We start from the raw sequence: 21,225 nt of genomic DNA, 5'->3' as shown, positions 1-21,225 counted from the left end.
ATGAGGATATTCTGGCCTAGGAAGATTACAAACCATGAACTACACAGAAGGACAGACAGGGTGCTTGGACATGGAAACAATATTGATAAGAAGAAGATGGAGATGGCTTGGACATGTATTAAGGAAACCATCTGATGACATGACAAAAGTGGCATTGCGTTGGACACCAGAGGGAAAACGCAAAAGAGGGAGACCCAAAACAACGTGGAGGCAAACCATCGAAGGAGAAATGAAGAGGAGAGGATACAGCTGGAACAGCACTGAGAAGAAAGCAAACAACAGAGATGAGTGGAGATCCTTAGTCCTTGCCCTACACTGAAAAAAATGTTACTTTGGATTAACTTAAAAAAATCAAGTTAATTTGTTACATCTAATTTTATTAGTTTTTCTCAAATTGTATTTATGATTTGGTTGAAACCGTAATTATGATTTAATATAAATCAAAATATTTGTTTGGCCAAAGTCAAAAACTTACATTCACACAAAGTAAAAAGATTATTTATTATGAAGACCATAAACTATTTTTTTACTTTGTTACAACTTAATTTTTCAATTTGGAAAAAACTAATATTTACCATTACATCCAAGTAGAGTTTTACTTTGGAATAAACTAATTAAAATACTTTAATTTGTTACATGCAATTTATTACTTTGTTACAACTTAGAGTTTTACTTTGGATTAACTTAAAAAAATCAAGTTAATTTGTTACATCTAATTTTATTAAGTTTTCTCAAGTCAAATTTCTGATTCAGTACAAACAAACTAAAATTTTAATTTACCTTAATCAATATATTTTCTTTAGTTGCAAGCCAAAATGATACTTTATCTGTGTCAATATAATAGCATTTTTTGCTTTTTTACAACTTACATTTTCACATAAACAAAAGCTAGTAGAATTTTCACATAAGATCAAATTCAAAAAACATTTTGTTACAGACAATGTTTAGTTTAGTTTACTATTAATAAAGACAGGAATATTCTCTTCAAATATCTAAATGTTTATTGTGATGTCTTTTTAAAATATGCATCACCTTTTCTGTTATGTACTAAAAAAACGAAAAAAAAAAAAAACCCAAAAAAGGAAACCCACAATGAATTGTGCGGCCAATAAAGCTAGCAAGTATACTCAACACTTGAGGAAAAATACATAGTAACTATAAAATCAAATAAATCATGATCTTTTCAATGTTTTTTAAACCTTATGCAACCTTTCTGTAACCTTAACCACAGATATCTTAACATGTGAAACGGGTTTGTACATCTCTCCTTTAGAACCTGAGATATGTAATGTAATAGCCATTAAGAAGTGTAAAAATAGATTCTAACAGTGTTAAAACTTAACTATCCTTTGATAAAATGACCAGAATGTATGAATGTCACATTATTTTGAACCATTACAAATGTGAGATCAAGAGACCCAAAAAAACAACCAAGGAAAAGTGCAGTTCAATTGCTGGGGGTGCAATCTATGAACAAAGCTTGCTCTTTTGTGCATAAGTCAGTTTAAGAACATTACCATTACTAGTACTGAATTGCTGGTCATTGTGAATTTAGCATTATTCACATTTCAGTGTTAATAACAGTGCCACAATATTTATACCACAGAAATAATTCTGTTAACAGGGAAAATCTGAAATTAAGGCCATCTATCTTTCAACTCTTCCACTCCTGATTCCTTTCCCATAATGTCCTGTCTTTGCAGTGAAAAAGTCTTGTCCATTTTGTCCTTTATCACTGCAGTTGTTTCGCTTCTTCACATCACTTAAAAGTGACAGTCTCTGTTAGGTATGTCGTTGGCCTTTCCACTTTTTTTTTGCTGGCAATGCATCCTCTGGAGCCAGTTTTGAATTAAAGTCTGTTTCTCTCTCTTATTTACAATTAACAATGAAACTCTTCCATCATCTTGGAATGTATTTGAATACAAGCTATAAAACAGAACAAAAAACATGCTGTATCCAAATGTCTTTCTTGATTGATCCAGTATTTAGAGCTTGACACTCAGACTGCACACTTTGCGTGTCATTTTCTTTGGCTCTATCTCCATGAATATTTTCTGTAGTGCATCAAAAGTGTATTTGAGCTCACCTGGATAGCTCAAGTTTAGAGCATAGATGAAGCCAAATAACATGGCACATGCATGTGCGACCGATGGCAACTCATTAAGGACTTCCACACCTTCAAGAACAATCCCAATGTCATGTGGTGGCTGGAGAGGATCCTCCTCCTCCCTGATGACAAACACTGCCATTGTACACCTCTCAAGCTCGGTTTCAGCTTCATCCTTCTGCACAACCTGATAAAAAACAAGACATTTATGAGAAAACGATTCTGATGAAACCACTGACTGATGTACCAATACAAGAAAATATCTATACAAACAATTCTCTCAATCAAATCTCAATAAAAAACTTAAATTGGGGTTCTAGTGATGCGAAAATGTTAATGACTTGCAAAGTCCAGCAGATTTAATGGCAGCTCCTCCAAATATTTTCCTCATAGCAAACATTTGACTTTATCGCAAGTAAAGCATTGGTACACGTATTAATAAAAGCTATATCCAAAAAGTTATAACATCTTAAATAGTACAATACAGTAGCATACATACTACTATAAGATTCACTATAATGTTAAAAGATACAACTGCCTTGTGTCTTCATATTTTCATTAATTTCAGAATCTTCAGACACTTTCCACAATCCAATATTTGGATATAATATCCATTTTATGTCCAGGCTTTTCGCTACTCCATCTGCACTTCTGCTGCTGCTCTGAAGTGACAAATATTTCACACTGCAATTAAAATATCTGAATAGGTTCCAGCCAAATATAGCCACACTATATAGTGTTTTACAAAATATAAAATATAAACCAGCACAGAGACTTAAGTCGTTGTGTTAGACATATAAAATTTAAAAAAATTGTGATGATTAATGACCACTGGGGGGGCAGAGAACTCCACAATAATTATACGCAGTCAAATGTACAGTACATGAATGTACGATACGCTTGAGTATTTTTATAGGAACTGACACCATGTATATGAGCTTTAAAGTTTGAATATTCAATGTTTTATCTTGTGTATAGCTTAAGTGATTCATGCAAAACTACTTACCAGATACTCCTTGATAAGTTTATCCACATCTTCCCCAAGGTACAGAATAAGGCACTTCAGCAGACACTCTCTTTTTTGATTCACCTCGAGGCTCTAGGTGAGAGCACAAACACACGCACATAATGCAAAACTATACTTTCCAATTTTTCAACTTGAAGATGCAACCTGAAGATTCAAACACTGCACAATGCAAAAATGGGAGTTACAGTAATTGTGATTTACAAATGCTTTGAGCAAACCAGTTATAAGGCCTGTCAAACTGAGAAGACAAACGTAGTACATCTTCCAACGTGTAATCTAACTCCACAATCAAATGTGTTGACAAGATGAGCACTATTGCTTCTATTTACAATGTTACTATTTATGTGATATAAGGCAAATGTTTATGTATTGTATGTACCAGTACATACTTGATCAAGAACTTTCAGTATGTTCCGGGTCTTCTCCCTGACAACTCCTCCCTTGTTTCTGATGATGTCAATCAGCTTGCTGTGGTGCTTGTCCAAGGAAGCCAGGAATCGCGGTTGAAGTGGAACAGTTGTGATCCTCATGAATTCAGCATTGACCTTTAAAAAACAAAATAGCACATGCAAATGTTCTTGCACTACATGTTACATTACAGCTGTGTGGTGCATGAGATTTTATTTTTGATATCAAGGGCCAAAACATGCATTTTAAATTGGTTCGGCTCCATTTCTTAGCAGGTTTCTTATGATAGGGGATAATATTATTTACTATACAGGCCACCACTGAAGTTACTTACCTCATCCATTGTGAACAATGCAGGCCATCTCTCTTTCATCTCTTCCACTCCTGATTCCTTTCCCACAACGTCCTGTCTTCGTAGTGAAAAAGTCTTGTCCATTTTGTCCTTTATCACTGCATGGTTGTTTCGCTTCTTCACTTCGCTTAAAAGTGTCAGCCCATCCAAAAGGATCTAGTAAAAGCAAGAATAAAAACAGTAGTGTTAGTTGGAGTGCAAAATCGGCCATTAACTTATATCTGATTCATATTCACAAATTCATTGATTCACAATTCTGGTGAAAAGAAGTTGTTTTTGATTTGTGTTTATAATTCTTAAAATATAATAATAAATTAAACATGTAAAAATACTGATATGAAGTGAACCTGCCAATAAATGTTCATACTGTCATGTAATTTCCACTGCATTACTAATTCAACTGAAATTATTGAAATTGCATTTATATACTACATTAGTAAGTTGGCCTATACATCTGTGGTAACTTATTCTCTAAAGTGCTGTATTTCTATTTTGGGTTTGTCATTCCTATTTAAACATACATGAAAATGATGTTCACTGTTGTTCATTTTGGGACTTACCAAATTCAGCAATGTGGCTAAATTGTGACCTTTTCATGAAACAACAGCAAACCTGTAAACACAAAGCAAAAGGTGAGATTTCACATTTAGTTTTTTGTTGGGATAGTTAACATTGTCCATAATTGTCACTACAGACTCTAATTTAATAATTAGGCCTTAGACATACTGGTGGTATTACAGTATACTGCATTAACATTGACAAATGAGAGAATGTGATATGAATTCTTCCTCTTTAATCGATACTCACTGTCTAGTACTCCATCCATTCTCATCATTTTTGATTATGCTTAAAAAGAGTAAAAGTAATATTCATATGAGTTCACAATATTTATATTACAACATGTTGTTTCAAGAGCAAAAAGAGCAAAGTCACCATATAAACTAACGTATTCCTCTTAGCAAAACGGTAACTCTGGATTAAAAAATGTGTAGGGCACAGAAAATTGTCATTCACCTGTCGTACTATCAATCCCTCCCTGTGTTGCTTATCTGAGCAGATTCACTGCTTGGAGGGTACCCTGATAGAGGGAGGTGGGGGTCTGGAGGGTACCCTGATAGAGGGAGGTGGGAGTCTGGGGGGAGCTGCATGGTTTTTCTGGCCTTTTCAGACATGGGATACCTAACTTTTAAAATAAACGAGGTTCCATGCAGTAACCAGAGAGAGAGCTGAGGCAGTAAACAGACCGGCTGTGGATGAGAGACGGCCGATGAACGTGCGTCACCTCCGTCAAATTACGTTTTGTTTGTTAAACACAAGTTTTAATAAATTGATTTCGTTTTTACTCCAAAGGTTTATGACACTTACAGTAACGTTCATTATGGTCGTCAATTCAGTAACGTTAAAGTGTCCGCGGAGTTTCACCTAGTCCTCCTCACCTGGCTCTGCTGCTGCAGCTGCTGCAGCTCTCTGTGTGTCTCTGTGTGTGAGAGCGGCGGAGGAGCCCAGCCCCGCCCTGGTAGAAACATGTCCAGACCCGCCGGCCCTCTACCCTTCTCCCGGTCTCCCGTTATAACACAGCCATGCCTCTCCCGAGCACTTTTCTCAGGTGAACTCCGGACAATGTCCGAAGAAAATGACTTTAGCTAACAACATTAGCATTAGCATTAGCTCCAGTATTGACTTTGCACTAGTCAAACGTTGGTAAAGAAAGGTTTCTCTCTACATGAGACATTAAAGCAGATAACCTGGTTTAGCTAGTGTTAGCTAACAACCGCGCAAAATACAAGAGACAGTGTAAAATAGTTGTCCATCCTGCCACTAACCATAAATGTACACGGAAAACACATGTGCCCCTAAAAACAACACAATTCAGAGTTCTTACCTTGTTTAAAAGAGTTTTCTTGAACAGCAGTCGGTCCTCTCTGTTGAAGCGAGGTAATGGCAGACAGCAAACTTCACGAAGGAGCGAGCTGATGTGACGTCATGTGGTCACGTGACATGAAAATCTCTGGTTTGAAGTGAAAATACTATTTGAGTTAAATTATTGCTTTACTTTACTCCAGGGGGAGTATTATTTGCTTTAAAGCAAAGTGAAAAAAACTGGTTTAAACCAGAAAGCATGATTTTCAATCAGACCAATATAGAAATACACTTTAAATGAATGACACAGTCGTTGCACTTTTTTCAGTGTATTAGCCACCTGGCGCAACAAGGACTATTATATTATAAGTAAGTAAGTAAGTAAATGTATATCCAGTATGTATTTGTTACATTTGTTTTACAAAGTTAAGAAAGCAATATTTAAGTCCAGCCTGATGTTGCCTTATACATAACAAAATGATCCCAGTCACTTCCACACAGTGAAACATACAGCTGATCAAGCACTGGTATCGGATCGGTAGTTGGTCGGCCGATACTTAAAGCCCAGGTATTGCTATCGGTATCGGGACTGAAAAAGTCGGATCGGTGCATCCCTATGTGCAATATTCAGATTTATGTTCGGGAAACTTATGCAAATATAGCACATATTTTATAAGATAATGCCTCATTTTCATATTTAAACAACATATTCAGAAAACTTGTAATACAAACAATAATTGTCGTAATGTCAGTAATCAACTGGGGAAGTTTCATGGTGGTATCTATTAGTTAATGTCTTTACCTTATTCACCTGGGATGTCTCCCCTTAAGCGAGATTCAGTCCCAATTTTTCATATTTATAACAGTTCCGTCATCAGAAAGTGCTGAGGATGCAGTATGATACAGTATACTCCTCCCAAAGCCTTCATAGACTGCTGTAGGTTTCTTTATCTGATGGAAGGATAATGGTGGTTCACTGAGAGATTGTGTGCCGAGAGGGCAGGAGAAAGAGACAAAACAGAGTGTTAGGAAGGCCAGTATAGATACACAGCCTTGGACATTAATCACCCAGCAGCTCGGGCCGGCACCGAGAGTTCAAACATTACTTAAAAGTTGTCCCCGCAGGCGCAACTGGTATTGGTTTTAATTTGAACATACTATGATACTGCAGCCAAGGAGATCTATTAAAGATGAGACCTTGGCAGGAGTTCTGGGCTGGCAACCAGTCGAGATGGAGCCGACCTTGTTAGTCCATTCATCTTGGGTATAAAGCAAACCTGCTTCCTTACAATAAGAGGTGAAAACCTCTGAGACAAATTCTTAAAAGTGATATATATATAAAAATAAACCATGTGTATGGAGGATTTTTTATTTTAAATGGCATACAGAGGCATAAAGAAAATTGAGAAACCTCTCTGGTTGTGGTTCAACTGCACTAACCTTTACTCTTCAGTTCCTGCAGAATTCCCCGTGTTTCACTTTTCTGAAATGGGTTTTTGAGACATTTTGACTCAAGTGCATTCTCAGTTTTCAGCACTTTAGTACAGTATGTGCCAGCGGCTTTAATTCAGATGGTCAGGAAAAGATGGTAAAGAACATAGACTGTATATAAGAAGTTGATGTAGTCACCGTGACGTCACACATTGGTTTTTGGACTGCTGTTTTGAAGCCTCAAGTTCGGCATATTTGCCGTCGCCATATTGTTTTTTTGGAAGTGACATGAGAGTGCAGTTAAGTACAACCAAATGCTGAATAAAACATTTTTAGGCAACCAAAATGTTAAAATTAAAGCAGCAGTAGGTAGAATTCGAGCAAATATGATTTAAAAAAGTTATTTTTATAAAACCGCCACTATATCCTGACGGTAGTGCATGAGACAGGTAATCTGAAAAAAGTACTCCTGTGTCCTCCGGTGCTCCTAACGACATCTGCAACATTTCATAGACTCAGCTCACCAAGAAGAACCGGCTCTTTCCGATCCCAAACGGCTCTTTATTTTACCACTTCTGCCTTTTATAATTCAGACAAATTTAGCTCAGTTTTGACCTATGATTAGTATGTTTGCACATATCACTTAAATTATTCAATATAATTATACTAAACCTTATCATTTCCAGAATACCATCATTTTACATGCTGCTTCATTTCCGACTGTCTCTCATCTTGTCTGCTATTAGCGCACCGCACTCCTCTCCTCCTCTCCCTCCTGCTCTGTACCTGTAGACCCCCGCCCCTCCCTGCTTGATGGTATGATCCTTGTCTGTCATCACCTGATTGGTCGCACGGACATCATTAACACAACATTCAGTCACAGTGAGTGCATGGAGTGCCCGTGGCGTGGAGTAGATCGTCCTATCATTCTGCCTTGAATTAATTAAAGAAAAAAGAAAAAAACGCCTCTCGGACGGGAGCCGGCTCCCATCGTTCACTCAAAAGAGCCGGCTCCCATCGTTCACTTAAAAGAGCCGGCTCGTTCGCGACCGACACATCACTACTGAGCAGCTGTCAATCACTCACCAACTCCGATCAAACGGTCAAACTAGGCAGCGCTGATCAAATATGAATCAATATTCTGTTACTGTAATGCCTATTTCTCGGCTAAAATGTTTCAGAAACATCTTGTAGTGTACTGTTTAGCTGTAAAATGAGGTTTGTGACCTGGCCGCCATTTTGAGATCAGTTGAGGAAATACCAAGCACCGCCCACCAGCCAGAGTACACTTTTTCATTTTACAGCTAAACAGTACACTACAAGATGTTTCTGAAACATTTTACATGAGAAATAGGCATTACAGTAACAGAATATGAACTAGAATGGCACTCGGAGAGCGCAGACCTCCGCCGAGCTGCCCGAGTACGATTGACCCCCCCTCAGCTGTATGTAGCGGAGCATCGTAAAACACTTCATTCAAATTAGACAGAAACAAAGTAAACCTGACCTTAACCGTCATCATTACACTTTCCAACAATCACAGAGTGTGCTCTGGTCCAACTCATCTATGATTTCACCGAGTTTAATGTGAAAAAACCCAGAATCTACAGATGTGCCCCCTCCCATTTGATCAGCACTGCCTAGTGTGACCGGTTGATCAGAGTTTGCAAGTGATTGACAGCTGCCTCCGTTGAATGAACAGCCAATAGGAACGCTCTCTCTCTGAATTGACCTGTGATTGGTCAAAGTCTCCCATCACAGGCTAGATGTTCTAAAGTCTGAAAACAGAGCCATGAGGAGGAGCGGAAGTCTAGTTTTCTCTCAGAACACTTGAATTACAATATGCTGAAAGGCTATTATGGAATTTTTGCCCAATGATGTCAAAAATATTCTGCCTACTGCCGCTTTAACTTTTATGAACTGAACACACATTGTGAAAGTGTTAAAGTTGTAAGAAGAAAACACGGACAACGCCCAGACCAGACAACGCCGTGGTAGAGACCTGTCAATCACAACGTAACTACGCCCTAAAGCATCCCCTGCTTTATCGTCTCTATGACTCTAAATGGGACCATAATTTACTAAATGAACATCATGCTGTATTGAAGAAGACTTGAAACTAGCGATTGAGACCATAAACTCATGTTTACAATGTTTACTGAGGTAATAAATCAAGTGAGAAGTAGGCTCATTTTCATTTTCTCATAGACTTCTATGCATATATCGGACTTCTTTTTGCAGCCAGAGGAGTCGCCCCCTGCTGGCTAGTATAAAGAAATGACACTTCCACATTGGCTTGTCTTCTCAGAAGTGGAGGTAGCCCACTGGTAAATTAGTGTATGTTTGTGGAGAGGAAGTGCCAGGTGTGGCTAATAGAAGAGAGTCAGGGACAGCTGGTGTCACCCAGGGAGCGCGGAGGAGCAGCAATCTGTTGACCAGCGAGCCAAGGTGCCCTCCTTCCGCTGCCCGCCTCGCTAAGGCCCGGAGGAAGGTGATTGGGCCAGGCGAAGCTGTGAGGGTTAAGGGGTGGGAAGCCATATAAAGGCTGAATTTTATAGCTGCTCTGTGATTGAACTCTCACACACTCCAGTAGTCATGTAGCTCCAGCAGTGCCAGCTTCTCATTATGAGGGAGCGGAGCTCAGCTTGGGAACGACATGCAATCGTGTTTAATTGTAACTGATACTGATGCCGGCTCATTCCATCAGTTCCCACTGATTGCATATGGAGGCTATACACGGACTTGAATAAACTTTTTGCTCTCTTGGTAACTGAAGCTTTGTGTAGGCTATAATTTATACAGTCCCATCTACTTCTCCTCAGTTTTATTGCCTCGTTAACAACTTCATCCAGTGCTGTTGAATAAATCCTGATCCAGCAAAGCAGATGAAATAGGGAGCAGCTTTTTTCTATAAAAAGCACTCAGGCAACACACGTTTCATTATAACTTCCACCAACCCCCCTCTTTTTTAGCAAAACCACATGGCCCATCAGTCATGTAACAGGTGAAATGAGGCGGAGATAAAGAAAAATTATGGTGTGGCCAAAATTGCTGCCGCAATCAAAGTCTAATCTCTCATATGCAACAATTTTATTCAGTTCTCATACGGAAAATGAGTGTAATTCAGCGAGGCCTCTGTGAGACTGGTCTCAGTCTCCCCTTAGGCTCAGTGTACTGATGTGCCTGTCGGGGAGAAATGTCTGCGAGAGCGTGGAAATGAAGCAGCACTAATGTCCTCCCACTCGGCTGCGCTGGCATTCATCACTGTGTTTGTGTGTGTTCTTTTCATATCAGGACCTGGGGAGTTCAGATGGTCCCCCGCGGAACTGGAAGGGCATAGGAATTGCCATGGTGGTGATCCTGGCTGTTATGTCTCTGGTCATTCTCTCTGTCATCCTCCTCACGCCCGGTAAGAAGAGCTGTTTGGAAGAGTAAAAGCAGCAAAGCACAGAGGAGTCTTAAAATGGGGAATGAAAGGAAGAGTTTGATATTTTGGGAAATGCGAGTTAGATCGATACCACTCTTATGTCTGTAGGTTGTACATGAAGCTATAGCCAGCAGCCGGTTAGCTTAGCTTAGCACAAAGACTTGAAAACGGGGGAAACAGCTATCCTGGCTCCGTCCAAAAGTAACAAAATCCTTCAAGCAACACCTCTAAAGTACGGAAACCCTAAACGGACATGAATCAAGCTTATTTTTTTAGTGCCATTATCTCTAGATCACGAGTAACTTATGTTGTTAACTCGAGAAAAGGAGCTTTGCTATCTCGATAACAAGATAATTAAGTCATTATTACAAGAAAAGAAAAGGTTGTTTTCTTTCATTACTATATAATAAATAATAATGGGTCAAATCAGCTGACGGTAAATGCATTCAAAGAGCCCAGATCGAGCTGACAGCATGGATGTACAGATTTATACATCCATGGCTGACAGTAATGGGTTTGGTGAAGTTGGCGAAAGGATACACATGCGACTACGTCCGGTTTTCAAAATAAGGTGTTAACAAGGGTACATATTAAGGCTGTCAATCAATTCAAATATTTAATCGCGATTTATCGCATGATTGTCCATAGTTAATCGTGATTAATCGCAAATTAATTGCAATTTTTGTGTGCAAAATGTACCTTGAAGGGAGATTTCTTTAACGCATTAACGCAACTTGCGATTTTTAGGTTGTAGCGGCTCAGTTTTAAAGCTGGAGTGAAGATACAGGTATCATATTAAATTAGAAAACCTAAGGAATCCACTGAATAACAAAGCTTGTTTTTTCGAGTTAACGACATAATTAACTCGTGATTCTGGAGATAACAGTATTCAAAAAAATGTTTGAATCATGTCCGTTTAGGGCTTCCGTACTAAAGCTCTCAAATCATCACATCATCATCTGTGTGAAAACCATGGTGTAAAAACAACAATTCCACATTTGATTTGTTTTATACAGTGATTAAACAAACGACATATAACATGTTAATTAGTGCGCTTTAGAGGTGCTGCTAGGCGAGCCAGGCTAGCTGTTTCCCTCTGCTTCCAGTCTTTATGCTAAGCTAAGCTAACTGGCAATAGCCTAATATTTAATGTACAAATATGAGAGTTGTATTCTCTGCCAGAAAGCGATTGAAGGCATTTCCCAAAATGCCAAACTTTTGCTTTAAAGGATGGCATACTGTGGACCAGCATTTTACAAATGTTGCAAATAAATGAATCCAAAGAAGAAATATAGGCCAGGCTCCAACATGCTCAGACTTTGCTTTACTGCAAACATGACATACTTTAACTCTTGTCTCTTTGCCTCTGAAGATGAATCTCACTTGTTACTCCGCTCCCATCTCACTATGGAGGATCTGGAGAGTGAAGAGTTCAAAGTTCATGACCCCTGTGTGGCATGGTTGAACGGTAAGGACCCCTGTTCAGACTCGCAAATTACTCCCGACTGACAAAGTGCTCATGTCAGTTTAACACCACTTTAATGATCTCACCTGAAACTGCAGCCCTGGCAGCTGTCTCTGCCTCTGTGGATCACTCTAATAACACAGGATCCTCTTCCCTGAACTGTCTTAACCTTGTCAGAAAACGAAGTGGCTCTGCGCACCAGAGAAGGACACATCCTGTCCTTCAGCCTCAACAGCAACCTCACCTCGACTCTGGTGGACAACAGCTCCCTGGTGAGTTGCAGCAACACAGCTTTTGAGGACAGGGGACATATTTCAGTATTGATTGGCTCACATCCACGGACAGCTGGACAAATTGACCGGCCAATAGAGCTTCCAGATTGAGGGAGAGAAGCTGTAGAGTCCCACTGTATCACATCCAACAGATGAGACAAAAAAAGATATGGCAGAGTGACAGTATCAGCTCATTTAGCCCAAGAAGTCTGGCTGCTCTGTGAGCCCTCCACATGTGGCTTCAAAGAGAATTTTCCAAGCAAGGGCATCATTTTGAACACCGCCTCTGCGCGACACTGACAGCCTTATATGGGTCAGCGCCGAGGAGCTTTAAGCAGGGTTGTGTTGTCAGGTTGAGAACAAGTCTCTCCTCGGTGTTGTGATATGGTTTGATATCTCTGCTGCTGTTGCTAATTCCAGAAAAAATATATATTCCTGTATGAATACCAAGATGTTTCCTTAAATAAATGAATGGCTGAGACAGTTTTAGCTACTTATAGTGTCAAACTTTGACATTAGAATTCACAGGAAGTAATTCAAACCTTTTTTAGGCAAGACTTTTTAGACCTGAAGAACACATCTATTTCATGAGACGGATGCGCAGGAGAGGGACGAGTAGATCATATTTCTATTTCTTATGGAGGTTTCTATTTATTCATTGATGCTAAATTTTCATTTACCATATAAATGTATCCCTACAGATTCATCTATAATGTAACCTACAATATTTGGGAATGTATCTCTTTGAGAATGCTTTGCGGCTTTAAACATTCATTTTATAGGAATCTACCCGTTTAATATGCATTTTGGGCACATTTATGATTTACTTTACAAGCTCCACATAGATATTGGTGATGGCAATACAGTTAATCAATGTTTGGTTTGGCTTCTCATTGTCACAAACCATTTGCCTCATGAAGGTACCGATGTATGAGGAGAACTGGATACAGCGTCGGGGCGGGGACCCGTTATAGAGTATAAAATTACTCACATCTTCCGGCGATCTTCCGCTTCCATGGGGCCCATAGAGCAGGCACACTAGTTTTCCTTTAACCTCCGTCCAGCCTCGGTATGGTGCTCATTCACATGAATGGAAGAAGGAAAATAGCTCTCAACTCTGCTATTAGTGCTGAAGGTGTAAAGCCAAAACCCGCTATGGATACCAGGACAAAAATCATCATTTTAATGCGATGTTTGGTAGGCAAGTGCAGTTCAGTTTTGGGACGGACGACAATGGAAAACATGGCGCTAATATTGTCAAACCTATTGCTGATGTGTGACCCCCTAAAAGACACCGCTCCATGGGCTGGAAGCCAGGAACTCTGAGCAGAACCAGGAGCCCTCTGATGACCTGAGAGTCCTAGTGGACCTTTATGGGATCAGCTCACTGATAGCCTATATGTTTTAGCCAAATAGTGTAACACCTTATATCAACGAATGGAAGTTTCTGATGATACGTTGTCTAATTTTCCCACAGGACCTGAGCACTACTAAATTCCAAGTGTCTGCAGACAAGATGTTTGTCCTCTTGGTGTACAACATTCGACCGGTAAGTTTTCTCTGAATGCCAAGTTGACTCAGATTTATTCCAGAAAAAGCACCGTCAAGCTTGTCTTTACACTCAAGTACCAAGTCAAGACTTTGAGTTTGGAGTCATAAACAAGTCATAATGCTCTCTTCATCAAATGTAATCTAATTTTTGACCTGCACGTTTTGCATACTGCAATTTGTTTTTTGTTGACCACCGTGTCGTTTTTGTACACAAACAAAATCATCTTTGGTATAATTTTTTCCAACTAGCGCTCAGTAACGTAACTTAGTTCTTCATGGTTCTCTCCTCCAACTTGATTGAATGCTGTTGGATTGGTTCAAACACAGTGGATCTGAGGGATTAAGTGTCGATTTGCTGGGTATGAATATCGTTACCGTTAGTTGATTCAAGAAATGAAGGGAAATCATGAATTGATCTGTGGCACACTTTTTAAATAACATGGGCTTGGGAGAAGTATTTTCAAGTTAAAAGACTCGAGTCCAAGTGAAGTCACGAGTCACTGGTGTTAAAGTCCAAGTCGAGTTGCAAGTCTTTTGTCAAGTCAAATCTAAAGGCATTTTCATATTAGGTACGATTGATTTGTGCCGTGCCCAAGTATGATTGCCCCCCTCCACACTCCCCCACCGCTCAGCTTTCACATTAGTAAAAGTTATTCCGTACCTGAGCACACTTCACTTCACTTATCATCCATGTGTATTTGTTTATGTTGAGATCAGCTGTTCTAGTGACTCGAGTATGGATCTAGGAACCGTGCCCGAGTACGGTACGGAGCATTCACACTAATCAAACAAACTGGACTTTGGGGTCAAGTGTACTCGGATCCGGGCCCGTGTCCCTGATGTGAAAGCACCCTAAAGTTATCAAATTTGTGACTCAAATCTGACTCGAGTCCAAGTCATGTGACTCGAATCCACACCTGTGCTAATATCAAGGACACGGCGTTACTGGCTGGCTGCAAAACAACGCCGACTTGCATCCTAATCAGAGCCCCAAAGAAACAACAGAGACAAGGAGCGGAAACATGAAGGGGGAGGTTGAGGAGAAGGGGTGTGTGTGTTGATTCTGCTACTGCAGCAGTCTTCAGCTCTGTAACACGGCCCGCCTCGTGGCTGGGATAACATAAGGGGGAGTTGAATATTTAAGCCGGCTGATGGCGGAAAGTGCAGGGGGTTGAGGAAAGCTCAGAGTGAGTGATCCGTGTGATAGCGGAGGGGAGGATGGGGGAAGGGGAGATCAAGGAGATGGAGGGGTAAAGTTGGAGCCGCAGTAATGAAATCGCCCTGCTAGTTCGGTCGGGAATTTTAATGAGGAGGCTGACGAGAATCACAATCGCAGGTGGTTTCAGATAAGCGTTGGCACAAAACAGATCTTTTCTTGCTCCCTTTACTTTAACATCACCTCGTTCCAGCAGCTCTGTAAATACCCGCACCATTAATAAATAGTTGAATCTTTCCTCAAAGGGCAGGCCAGTTGCGTAATACGCAAGTAATCAGCGACGGAAGAAAACAGAATTAGGAGGAAATTAAAGCCCTCAGCACATTTTCCCCACATTTTCATTAAAAAGCGAAAGCAGATTTTGCTGCTCTCTCGCACTCTCATTCGTTCAGTCGCTTCTATCTCTCTGGGTTTCCTTTAGAGATCTGCTTTTGCTCTAATCACTGCGTATCTTATTTTCTGTATGTGTGTGGGGAGGGATGAATGAGCCTGTTGCTGTGTTACAGCATTCGTCGCAAACACAGTGCATCTATTCTAACTGCATTATTGAGTGGTTAACATATACGTTGAGTCTCTGTAGAGAAAGGGCTCAGATCTTTGTCCAATCTGCAGGCTGCTTTAGATTGATGCCATTAGCATACTTTCTTTGATGTCAGCAGGAATTGTCTACTCTCATCTGTATGCTCAGTGTGTATTCACACTAGAAGAAATCAGAGGCAGTGCCACCTGGAATCATTTGTATATTTAGAAATGTGCGAGCATGTTTGGCCTGTGCACGGGGGCCATTCCTCCATCGTCCTCTTTCCAGCTCCCTCCTTCTCTCTCCCGCTCCGTCTTCCTCACTCTCACTCACTTTTTTTTCTCCCCCGTCTATCTCTGGGGGGATTTGTGCTGACTGAAGCAGTTTGCGCCAGGCACCAGCTTTGCTGTTCGAAAGAGGAGCGGCATGCTGCCGAGAGAGAGAAAAACAGAGAGAGCGGTGTGGGGGAAGCCAATTGTGATGGAGGGGAGTTGGGCAGAAAAAATGGGATATGCACCAGTTGCCCTCAGATGCACTGCCCAGTTGAAATCAATCAGAATGGTTATCAAAGACTGACAGAAATGCTAAAAGGAGAAAGCTGCAGTGGAGAGAAATGGTTGTGGGTAAAGTTAAAAGGCTTCTCTGGATTCTGTGTTAGCTCTGGAGGCTTTAGGGAGGGCTTTGTGCCCGGTGGGTGAAAATAAATGGATTTTGATAAGAGAGTAGACATAGAAGTGAATTGGAGATTTGGCTACATAGGAACAAGAGAAGCCAGATTTTCTGTATACAAGAAAATGTCTTTCCTCAAAGCCTGTTTGACTTAAATGTGCACACAGAGAAAGAGAAGCCCACATCTATTTTTTTTAAAGAGTGATGGCGAGATAGTTTAGAGGAGGTTTCTGGGATTGATGAGCGGAGGCAAACGGACCAGTACCTGCCAAGACAGTGCAGTTTAGGGACAAATAAGATGCCAACGGAGTCGTGTCTGCGCTCTGCAGCAAACGCTGATGGGTGCTGGTATCAAAGGCAGCGCATAGTGGGGCTGCTAAGAAATGCTTGTGAGGCAGGAACAATGTTGAGAAGGAAGGATGCTATTATTGGCTATCTATATTGCAGTATATCCCAATATCTGTGCTCATGTAGAAGGGTGTTGTAATCTCTATAGTTTCTTTTGTCACGCTATCTCAAGCTATCTTGTGTGTGTTTAATCTGTGTTTTATGCCCCCCACCGTCGTTTTGGCGACAGGCATTGGGGAGGGGGTGGGTAGTAAATGGAGGAGGGGTGTTGAGGAGCAGAGCAATCTGGAGGATTTATGATATGTTACTGGCAGCCACATTAGAATTCACTCTGCCTCTCCAAGACAGATGCTCTCACCGTCTCTGTCTGTTTATCACTCTGGCATGCACAAACACACAATAACGTACAGCCTCTGCCACCGGCTCCATGATGTGAAATGAGGAGCAGAGTCTCTGGGTTCCTTTTACAAATCACCAACAGCTGATCGAACGCGGTGCTCGTGGCGATGCTGGCCCCCCTCGGTCTCGAAGAGTGATTTTGCCTCTAACCCAACATCAGTCCTTGTATGTGTGTTGAGCGCCTGTCAACTCTGGCTGTGCCTCGGCCCTCTCTGCATCCTTTCCTCCCTTCCTGCCTTTGTTTCTTTCTCTCTAACACCTCTTTCACGCCTATAACCGGGGTCGGACCAGGGTTATCTGACCCATGTTTAATCCTTTAGTCAGTTCAAACCAAGCTTTTCAACACGGGTTATGACAATAACTGGACATGACAATTCAGATATGACCTGGGTCACAACCCGGGAGCAATTCTTACCAATTAGCTCAGGTGTTGGAAATGGGTTTACACGTCTGTAGGATTACAGAGAGAGGGATGGTAGTGGGGGCTGCACGCCTCACAGCAAGAGGGTCGCAGGTTCAAACCCGACTTGGGGTCCTTCTGTGTGGAGTTAGCGTGTTCTCCCCGTGTCAGCGTGGGTTTTCTCCGGGTGCTCAGGTTTCCTCCCACAGTCCAAAGACATGCAGGTTAGGTTCATTGTTGACTTTAAATGTCCCATAGGTGTGAATGTGAGTGTGACTGGTTGTCTGTCTCTATGTGTCCGATAGTCTGGCGATCTGTCAAGGGTGTACCCCGCCTTCGCCCAATGTCCGCTGGGATTGGCTCCAGCCCCCCCGCGCCCCTGAATATGATTATTGGTTACAGGTTATGGTCAATGTTTGTAAAAATGTAAAATGTCACAGAATGATGCCTGTTTTGGGAATGATATGGCGTAAATATAATATGTAACGTTACGGCGTCCTCGGTCATCTGCCGCTTAATTTCTTCCCCACCACGGACAGCCAGGAGCTCCCGCACTTCAAAATCTTGTCACATATCCGTGTTGTTCAAATCGTCCTCCAATGTATCTAAAAAAAAACTTGTTTGAGCTACGGCGACCTGTGACAGTTGCGTCATGACTGTGCACCCCCATTTGCAACCAAATAGATTTGTCCTGTCCCGGTAGATGCGTGCCGTTGTCATTGAAACTGATTCTGGTCCGGCCCTGGTTCGACCCACCTTTTGACCTGGGTTGCGAAGCCGAGTCGGTCAGCGGTGGTTCACCCTTGGTTGAGTCCTCGATGTGAAGGGGGTATATCTCCCACCCTCCCTTTTTCCTCTAGTGTTGGACAAATTATTTTCTGTTGTAAACTGTAACAGCTGTTCCCCTGTACTGTTCACCCTGTTGCCCCCTCATGCTCAGACTTTTCATCGCAGTCAGATTTCAATTTCATTTAGATAGCCTTAGAATTTATTTCCCCTCCTTTATCCTTTCACCCCTACATCACTCCATCAATGCATTTTCTACCAGACAAACAACACAGATGAAAAATCCAATTTCACCTCTAACTGTGCTATATAGAGGATGTGACATTTAATTTCTTTAGGGACTGATTTTCAAGGGTCAGGCTTTCAGAAGCCAGTGGGCAAATAGCCCTCTTCCAACCCTTTGCATGAGAAAAAACAAATCAATACATTACTGGGAATTCATCAGGTAATGCTGTGATCAATTGCAGTTAACACACACACATATACATGCACACAGTCATTGAATCTGGTCCTTTAGTCTTCTTCAGCGTGTTAATTTAATTATTCATCGTGCTGCTGATGCAAGTGTCAGAGTTGCGACAGGGTTGCCAGCCACAATAGATCTCAGTGGGAAGGATATTAGCTGTAACGATGCTGTTTAATAAGAATGTCCGTCTTAGTGTCTGTTCTTTCCTTTCATTTGTCATGGCTTTAACGTTGTCTCTTTTACTCAGTCTTAAAGGGGAACACCACCCTAATTAAGAATTCCATTTGTTATTTCCATGGCCTAGGAAAGTTCAATCAATATTTGTGAGCATAAGCTACTCTCTCTCAAAGCCAGAAACCAGAGAAGTAAGTCTCAACCTTGTGATGTCATCAAGAACAAAGTCTGGAGCAACCGCCAGGTCTGAAAAGCCAATGCAGAAGTGCCTTAAACTTACATTCTTTCTAATCGCCAGCAGGGGGCGACTCCTCTGGTTGCAAAAATAAGTCTGATTGTATAGAAGTCTGTGAGAAAATGATCCTACTTCTCTCTTGATTTATTTCCTCAGTAAACATTGTAAACATGAGTTTATGGTCTCAATCACTAGTTTCAAGTCTTCTTCAATACAGCATGATGTTCATTTAGTAAATGATGGTCCTATTTAGAGTCACATAGACCATAAAGCAGGGGATGCTTTAGAGTGGGGGTGTCCAACACGTCGCTCACAAGCGATCAGTAGCTAGCGACCTGTTTCTGAGTCGCGAGCTAAAGGTTCAAAGAATATGTAAACAAATTTGATAAGAAAAAGTCACTTTGTTATCCTAAATTTCTATCCAATCCAATTCACAGTCATTCCGCCCCCTTCTGACACAAACTGATTATTTGCCAATCAGCTGTCAAACCCCCGTTCTCCCTCCAAAGGAGGAAGGAGAGTTGGGTATCCCAAGGCGCACCGCTGGCGGCCAGGGCGAGGCTACCACACCGCACTCATGGTTAAAGGTTCCGAATGGCTGGCCAGGCCCGTTGGCACTGGACCACCCTCCCCGGACATGGTACGTGTCCACAGGAGCTTTTTTTATCGCGAGGAGACACACCGCTTCCCAGCATTGGACGCTTGGTGGGCTGTCACAAGACACAAGGCTCTCCCCACCTGATTGGACGACCACTTTCCTCCGTGGTCTGCTGCTCCCAGCTTTCAAACTGGAAACAAGATCACAAGTGGACAGCATTGCGAAGTGCATTGTCATCATACTGTCGGAGATGTGTCGCTGTTTTTGTTCAGCTGCTTTGCGCGGAGCTGACACCCGCCCACCTGTTCTCTGTCATCCCGCCTCTCTGGAGCGCTGTACCCCTACAGGCTGTTCTCTGTCATCCCGGCTCTCTGGAGCACTGTACCCCTACAGGCTGTTGTCTGTCATCCCGGCTCTCTGGAGCGCTGTACCCCGACAGGCTGTTGTCTGGCAAAAGCAGCAGTGCCGGCGGCACGGAGGTCCCCGGGGACCACCGGTACAATAACCATTTATTTTGATGTTAATACAATGTACCAGAATTTACGAATATGTAGGATATTACTACTGACATTCATGTAATATTACGTCACAACGGCTGCTGTATTAGCCGTGTGTTTACTACGTGATTATTTGCATATGGGGTGGGGAAGTGAGATCACATCACCAGGTGTGAACAGACGTACTTAAAGCTGTCCACTTGTGATCCAATCACTGAGGACGCATGTTAATACCAGGTGTGAACAGGGCCTATGACATTAACCTGATGAGAATTTAATAGTGTTAGCTTGACACATTGTCACATCATCACAAATTTGAGTTTTAGCACTCTGGGAGATAGTTGTATGTTTGATTACTAATAATTGGTACTGTCTTAGACCATAGGAATAACATGTATGAATTTTGAAGATGGGGGTCGTTCCCCTTTAAGGGTCCCCGTGATCCAAATTTCAGTTATTCAGAAGTTATCACAATAATTATAATGAATGGTTTAATGACTCCAATAAATGAAGTGTAAAGTATCAGCTGAATTTGGCTCAATGACAATCAAAGCAATATTAAAATACTGTCTATTGAAAATAACCACACAAACAATACTTTGCTACTATTGATTTTTTAGGTGAAAGAATAACATTACATTGTTATTATTAATTAAATAATTTAGCGTTCATTGAACATTTCCATTTCTAATTTTATAGCATAATGTTACTGCCCTTTTAAAAAAGCAAGAAGCCACTTGATGCAATGGTTTGCTGTGAAGACATTAAAGAATGTGTAGTAGTAGTGTTATTAATGATATACACACACCTTCACTTTTGGCTCCAACACGCCGTTTATTCTGCTAATACAGAGATGACGTTAGATCTCCCACAGTCAGTCTCACAGCGACAAAGCTTCTCAAAGATGCTAAAACAAAATCAATCAGTTGAAGTTGCTGTTGATTAGCCAGCTACAGCTCAGACTGAGCTAGCAAAGTCACCGACAACGTGGCGTGTTCAACAAACTACTCCACGCAA

At 41.3% G+C, this 21,225-nt stretch overlaps 2 protein-coding genes across 2 annotated transcripts in view; one reads left to right on the top strand and one right to left on the bottom strand.

Annotated features, from left to right (window-relative positions):
• LOC119490451 (inactive dipeptidyl peptidase 10) overlaps nucleotides 1–21,225 on the top strand; it is a 51,367-nt gene that overhangs the window by 9,705 nt on the left and 20,437 nt on the right. The window contains 4 exon segments of the mRNA XM_037773847.1: nucleotides 10,480–10,594; nucleotides 11,985–12,080; nucleotides 12,255–12,349; nucleotides 13,827–13,898. Of these exon segments, the coding sequence (XP_037629775.1) occupies nucleotides 10,480–10,594; nucleotides 11,985–12,080; nucleotides 12,255–12,349; nucleotides 13,827–13,898 (378 nt within the window).
• On the bottom strand, nucleotides 1,754–4,017 carry LOC119490453. Its single transcript, XM_037773849.1, has 4 exons — nucleotides 3,877–4,017; nucleotides 3,524–3,679; nucleotides 3,114–3,206; nucleotides 1,754–2,294 (listed from the first exon to the last, which is right to left on the bottom strand). The coding sequence occupies exons 1-4, from the start codon at nucleotides 3,976–3,978 to the stop codon at nucleotides 1,986–1,988; spliced, it is 660 nt and encodes a 219-aa protein (XP_037629777.1). The 5' UTR covers nucleotides 3,979–4,017; the 3' UTR covers nucleotides 1,754–1,985.

This window comes from Sebastes umbrosus, chromosome 6, assembly GCF_015220745.1.
Source record: "Sebastes umbrosus isolate fSebUmb1 chromosome 6, fSebUmb1.pri, whole genome shotgun sequence".
Classification (NCBI taxonomy): domain Eukaryota; kingdom Metazoa; phylum Chordata; class Actinopteri; order Perciformes; family Sebastidae; genus Sebastes; species Sebastes umbrosus.
The sequence above is the reverse complement of the archived record's forward strand: the minus strand, read 5'-3'. Positions and strand labels throughout refer to the sequence as shown.

Coding starts and splice junctions, on each gene's coding strand:
- LOC119490453 (XM_037773849.1), bottom strand. CDS start 3,978: ATGGACAAGACTTTTTCACTACGAAGACAGGACGTTGTGGGAAAGGAA. Junction 3,207..3,523: donor TACTGAAAGTTCTTGATCAA/GTATGTACTGGT, acceptor GCTCTCACCTAG/AGCCTCGAGGTGAATCAAAA. Junction 2,295..3,113: donor AACTTATCAAGGAGTATCTG/GTAAGTAGTTTT, acceptor GTTTTTTATCAG/GTTGTGCAGAAGGATGAAGC.